This window comes from Drosophila mojavensis, unplaced genomic scaffold (genome assembly GCF_018153725.1).
Source record: "Drosophila mojavensis isolate 15081-1352.22 unplaced genomic scaffold, ASM1815372v1 contig_115, whole genome shotgun sequence".
Classification (NCBI taxonomy): Eukaryota; Metazoa; Arthropoda; class Insecta; order Diptera; family Drosophilidae; genus Drosophila; species Drosophila mojavensis.
In genome coordinates this window covers 1-6,846 of record NW_025318644.1, presented here as the reverse complement: position 1 = coordinate 6,846, position 6,846 = coordinate 1, and the positions used below count along the sequence as shown (strand labels likewise).

The 6,846-nt window shown below is 41.9% G+C and overlaps 1 protein-coding gene across 1 annotated transcript; it reads right to left on the bottom strand.

Annotated features, from left to right (window-relative positions):
* Positions 1-620: 620 nt before the first annotated feature.
* LOC122757671 lies at positions 621-1,599 on the bottom strand (the record flags this gene model as incomplete). Its single annotated transcript, XM_044010594.1, has 4 exons — positions 1,328-1,599; positions 1,100-1,235; positions 928-1,047; positions 621-860 (listed from the first exon to the last, which is right to left on the bottom strand). Coding segments are annotated over exons 1-4 (768 nt in total), but the record flags the coding sequence as incomplete, so codon positions are not given.
* Positions 1,600-6,846: the final 5,247 nt, after the last annotated feature.

The following is a 6,846-nucleotide window of genomic DNA, read 5'->3' as shown; positions in this document are numbered from 1 at the left end:
GTATTGCAATAGAGAAAAATGAATTCAGTAATTATTGCAACATGTGATATAGAATAAGAAAAAGCAAATCGATTCAATATTTTGATGCTTTCATAACAGAAAATTTTAAAGTATTCGGCAATAAACTAGTAAGTATTGCAATAGAGAAAAATGAATTCAGTAATTATTGCAACATGTGATATAGAATAAAAAAAAGCAAATCGATTCAATATTTTGATGCTTTGATAACAGAAAATTTTAAAGTATTCGAATTTTAAATTATTTTTTTTTTTTTTTTATTAAAAAAATAACCAATTTGCAAAAAAATAAAACCAAAACGATATAATTTAGCTTATTATTTATTAATTTAATGCCGAGTCTGTGGACACTGTTTAGGCAAAGTTATTTCGATGCGAGGGGTGACAAGTTTGTAGGTGTTGCGCGAATGAAGACTATTTTCGAACAGAGTTTAAAAGAATATAAATAAAGAGGAGTATACAATTAACAGTGTGTTATGCTTTGTTATGTGCAAGAGTGCGCTAACAGCGAATGAGAATGACAAAGGAAAGAGATTAACTTAAGAGAAGCTTATTTAACTATTAAGAGCAATTATTAGCTGCTGCGCCGAACATCCTCCCCACCGTTAAAAGACCATGACTTTTAACAGGATCATCAACCGGAAGGACGCACAGCTTATTGACAGCTCGACGTGTTGGTTCCAGTGGTGTACGCAGAACAGCGACTCTCACGGCTCCATCGGCTCCAGCGATGATTTCAACGACCCGGGCTAATGGCCACTTCAAAGGTGGCAGGTTTTCGTCTTTTACACAGACGACATCGTTGACCTTGATAGAAGGCCGTGGGGTCCGCCATTTTACTCGCTGTTGCAGAATTGTGAGGTATTCCTCACTCCATCGCTTCAAAACAACTGCTGTATGTATGTCATACGCTGCCAGCGATCGAGGCGATTGCAGTTAATCCGAGATAGATCTGGTTCGGGGGAAGTCGATAAGTGGTCGACCAATCAGGAAATGCCCTGGGTGAGAACTCCAAGATCATCAGGGTTTTCTGAAATTGGAACAAGAGGACGAGAATTGATTATAGCCTGAATTTGGCACACCAATGTGCGCAGTTCATCGAAACCAAGAAGTGCCGATCCCATAGACCGATATAGGTGCCTTTTAGCTGTCTTCACTGCTGCCTCCCAAAGACCGTTAAAATGTGGCGAACGAGGAGGTATGAATTTCCAATCGAAGCTGTTGTTGATGCAGTAGTTGTGAACTTCAGTACGATGTTCCTGGCTCAAAAATAAACGCCTCAGATCCGCCAACTCGTTCCGTGCACCCACAAAGTTGGTTGCGTTGTCTGACCAGATGCATGTTGGAATGCCGCGTACTGACAGAAACGCTTGAGGGCGCCCAAAAGGCAGCTGTTGACAGATCCCTTTGCAAGCTCCAGCCATACAGCCTTGGTTGTGAAACAAACGAACACGCAGACGTAGCATTTTACTGATGCTCTATTTCGTCCATCGGGCTTGTAATAAAAAAGATCCACAATAGTCAACTCCAGTGATTGTGAATGCCGGTGAGCACTGTGCACGTCCTTAGGCAAGTCTGCCATTATATGCTCAACTAGGCGAGGCCGGGATCTGCAGCAAATTATGCATTTTCGCAATTCTCGGGCAACAGTTTTCATGCCGCCTATGGGCCAAAACTGCAAATCGAATAGCTGTAAGCAAAGCCTGCGGGTCCGGCGTGGTGATGCATTTGATGAAAATGGGATATTATAGCGAAGGTTAAGGGATGGTTTTTTTGGGTAAAATAATTGGGTGACGCGCATCGAAGCCGAGAGTAGAATGCCCCAAACGACCACCAACTCTTAGTAGACCAAAATCATCCATAAACGGAAATAGCGAAAGAATGGCGCTTGACGAGTGTATATTCCTTCCATTCTGTAGGGCAGAGTATTCCGGTTGCAACTGAGCTCTTTGAGCAAGACGACATAATAGGAACGATCCTTGACGCAGATCATCCGATGATAACTCAGGTGATTTTATTTTCCGGATGAATTTATGAACATAACCAAAGATTCGCTTCATTATTCCGAATGAATTTATGTACTTGAATGACAAAGAGATGTCCACATGCTCTGCCGACAGCAAGACTCTTTGACGCATTTCAGGCAAGCATGCTTCAGGCAAGCAGTGCCTAGGCCAATAACATTTTCCTCTTGCAAAAAGAAGGTCCATGCATCCATAATTTCGAGTGCAAGAGCTCTAACGGTGCTGCTCCTTTAGATAACATATCTGCAGGATTCATCTCAGTGGGCACGTAATGCCACTCCATGCCGATTGTGAGCTGCTGTATGGCACAAACCTTGTTAGCAACAAAAACATTGAATTTGGATGGCTCTTCCTTTTTAGCCAAGACAAGACCACCGCTGAATCTGACCAGCAATGCATCTCACATTTGAACAAGTTCAGTTTCCTCTATCTCGCTTATCAAGTTCGCAAGCAGAAATGCAGCGCATAACTCAAGCTTAGGCACAGTGAGGGTCTTTAGTGGGGCGACTCTAGCCTTGGAACAGAGTAGATGCACTTTAACAGCATTATTCTTCGATGACCGAACATAAACACAAGAGCCATAGGCCTGAAGGCTAGCATCGCAGAAGGCATGTAATTCAACTCTTGCTTTTAAGTTCGAGTACATAACGAGGAAAGGTTGCATTGCTCACTTGATGAAAGTCCTTACAAAAATTCGCTCCAAATCGTTTCCAATGATTGTGGTAGACTCTCATCCCATTGTAGCTTGTCTCTCCACATGCGTTGCAAGATGATTTTTGCCCTAGTTAATGTTGGTCCGATCAAACCTAACGGATCGTAGCATCGCGCAATGGTTGACAGAACTGAACGTTTTGTGTGTTTTCCAACACTAATTTTGGGCTCGAAAGTGAATACGAAGCTATCCTTTCGAGGCTCCCAGATGAGAGTCCAAGAGGTTTTTGTCACATCGGTCCCATCGCCGAGTTTGAGAAAACTCTCCTGCTCGATTTCTGGAACTCCGCGAAGAATGTTGATTGAGTTTGAGCACCATTTTCTCAATTTGAAGTTGCCTCGCTCAAGAAGATTTTTAGTTTGTTCCATTATGTCGCGAACTTCTTCAACTGAATTGCCTCCTGAGATCAGATCGTCAACATAGAAATCTCGCAAAACAGTTTTAGCTCTAGGGGTATGATGACGACTCATCCATTGCTAATTGGTGCATTGCACGAATAGCCAAAAAAGAAGCGGGCTTGGTCCCATAAGTGACGGTATTCAATTTGAAGACTAGAATGTCGTCGTCTGATGAGTTTCGCCATAAGATACATTGAAGCATTGCATCAGGCTCTGAAACCTTCACACACCTATACATTTTACTAATATCACCTGTAAGTGCAATGGAAAATGTGCGGAAACGAACGAGTGTGAAACAATGTGGTTTGTATGGTCGGTCCCTGACATAAGAATATCATTTAATGAAAGCCCAGATGTGGTAACAGCCGAACCGTCGAATACCACTCTCAGCTTTGTTGTCGAACTTTCTTCCTTTGTATAAACACAATGATGAGGCAAGAAGTATTTGCATTTAGAAATCTCTGCGCTGAGCACCGGTGACATATGGCCGAGATCAATATATTCTTTCATAAATGCAGAGTATTTTTCCTTCATAGCATAATTTCGAGCAAACTTACGCTCCAAATTTAAGAGCCGACGCTTGGCCTGCACATAAGAGTCGCCCAAAGATTCGAAGCCTTGCTTTTTTGGCAAGCAGACTAAGTATTCCCCCTGAAGACTAATCGACGATGAGTTGCGATGAAATGCTGCTGACAGTGGAGCTCCCTCTGTTGTACCTTGGCGATAGGCTCGAAAACGTGCTCCACTTCCCAAAATTGACGAACCAAATCATCAAGCCGAGTGCTGAGATTGGTATCATCGGAAGCTCTTTGAGTTACGATGAACGATGAGAGTTTGGGGGCCGATTGCCCGCCACCTGATATGATCCAGCCGAGTTGAGTTTTCTGCAAAACTGGCAACCCAGGTGCCAACATAATTTGCCCAATACACAACAGCTCAAAAAGAAAAGACCAGCTCCGATGAGAAGATCAATTCGCTGTGACTTATAAAAATAAGGGATCAGCTAACTTTATGTTTGAGGGTATGTTCCAACTATTAGTAGACATTGAAATTCCAGGCTGATTATCAGTAATCGTCTTGGCGATGATTGCGCTGATGGTAGTTGAGTAATCTGAAATCCGCGATTTCAGAACGGAGATCGACTGAATATCCCTTCAGTTGGAAGCTAGCATCTCAATGCCAGAAACTGCGCTAAGCGACTTTCTTTTTCGGAGCTGAAGCTGATTAGCGAATTGCGTGGGTAACAAAGTGAAGTTGAGATCCTGAATCTAAGAGTACACGACACGGAACGAATGTCCAGCTCGATTCTTAACAAGGATTATAGCAGTGGCTAGAAGCACAACATCAGACGAGTGAGGGCGACAGATGGGCTTGGGCAAAGAAGGTGACATTGCAACCATAGCAGGGAATGTATTGCATTTGTTTGTTGGACAGTGTTGGATGTATCTACTGAAGATTGATTGTAATGCAATAAGGTATGGTGCTTCGATTGACAAGTGCAGCAGGTACTAGATTTGCAATCTTTCAGCTGATGCCCCTTTCTTAGGCAATTTAGGCACAGAGCGAGTCTCTTGGCCTCCTTATGTCGTGCAATGGGTGGCAATTGCTCAAAAACGCTTACATTGAAATATCATGTGGCTCGTGTCTTCGCAAAAGACACAACGACTGAGACTTTGGAAACGCAAATGATTTTCTTAAATATGTACTCACCGATCTTCCCTGACTTGCCAACCTGACCATCCTGCAAAACTTGATCCACATTTTCAAGCATTCGACACCGCTCTTGCAAGAACGTTGACAACTTGGCCCACGACGGTAACTCATTTGCTGATGATCGTTCCTCCCATTTGGCCTGAGTGCATTTGTCAATTTCTGCAACACTGTTTGCACGATGATACAATCCAGCGACTTCTTCCCTCGATGCAAGAATCCATAGCACGAATGTGAGATGTAACCTTATCCGCCAACTGCCTCAGTCTACCCACAGATGAATCTGCCTTCTCAAGCCCAAATATCGCTCTGATGTGTGCCTGTAAAATAAAACGTTTATTATCAAATCGACGTTGAAGAATATCCAAACGACGCTATAGTTAGCCCTATTTATTTCCAATGAGCCGATGGTATCCAGCGCAGCACCACTAAGCAGGACCGAAGATGTTGGAGCTTCTCAATAGGGCTGAGCTCAGAGGTCAGCATCTATTATCGTTTAGAACACAGAGAAAAGTTTTCCCACTCAGTATAGATTCCACTAAATTTTGGCAATTCCAACTGCGGCAAACGCGACCGATTTGACATAATGAGCACTGGATTAACATTTGTAAAGCTTGTATTAAGGTGTCGAAGAAAACTGTTGATTTGGCCGACTTCCCAGTTCACGTTGAAGCAGGGCCTTCCAAACTTCAAGTAGGGTAAGTTCAAATTTCGCAGGTAAATCACTGGCGATATGGACTTCAAATCTGATTCTTCCTAAGTTCCGTGTGAACCGCATCGAAATTTGACTCCAATTTGGTGATTGAGTCCAAAAGGTAAAAATCACACGAATCCATATGGCTTAATTTGGTCCGCGTCTGATTCGGCCCCATATAGTCTTTCGAGTCTATCGAACAGCGCTTTCGTTTCCACGCTTTAGATAAGTGACCCTGAGATGCAGGAACTTGATCAGCACTCGATTCTAAATTATTCATTTTTAACTACAAATTTATTTGTTTTATGTTCACTTTTGAAGAACACTTGCAATTGCAAAGTTAATGTACAAAGCTAATAGTTCCACTTATGCACATATAATTTATCTGCACATTTATATGCAAGCCCACTGTACGTATATACATATGTATGTACGTGTGTGATCGAGACAACTATTTTCGGAATAGCTGGGCAGACGCTACATAAGGCGCTAAACGCGATGATCCACGGACGAAGAAAAAATGATAAAGATAATCAGAATGCAAAGCCTGCATGCAGATTATCTGAGCTTTGATTTGTATGTGTGTGTGTGTGTGTGTCTTCTACGATTGACACAGCTTTTAGGTTTTTGCGCGCTTTCTAATACAGATGCAGCTGAAAGCGCCAACCGCGACGAACAAAAGCAATTAAAAAGAGGATGCAAGAAACTCAAGACAATTGCGTCCTACAGCATACATATAAGCAGTTCGAACGAAATGTTAAATGTTTTACAAGGGTTGTGTCCAATGAAATTGATAATTTGAATGCACTATCTTGCACAAATGTTTTGTAAGAATTTCACTGATGAGCGACGCGGAGATGGTGTAATAGTTTAACGCTAAGCGAGCACCACAAGTGTATTAAGAAATCACGTCGGGGTCACCAAAATGTTTGAAGAACTTGTCGAGCTTTTCGACAACTCTGGCTCCAATCATTTACGAAGGCAAAAAAAAAAAACCAAAACGATATAATTTAACTTATTATTTATTAATTTAATGCCGAGTCTGTGGACACTGTTTGGGCAAAGTTATTTCGATGCGAGGGGTGACAGGTTTGTAGGTGTTGCACGAAGAAGACTATTTTCGAACAGAGTTTAAAAAGAATATAAATAAGAGAAGTATACAATTAACAGAGCGAGTAAATTTACATATGTATGTGTGTTATACGCTTTGTTATGTGCAAGAATTGCACTAACAACGAATAGAGAATGACAAGGAAAGAAATTAACTTAAGAGAAACTTATTTAACTATTA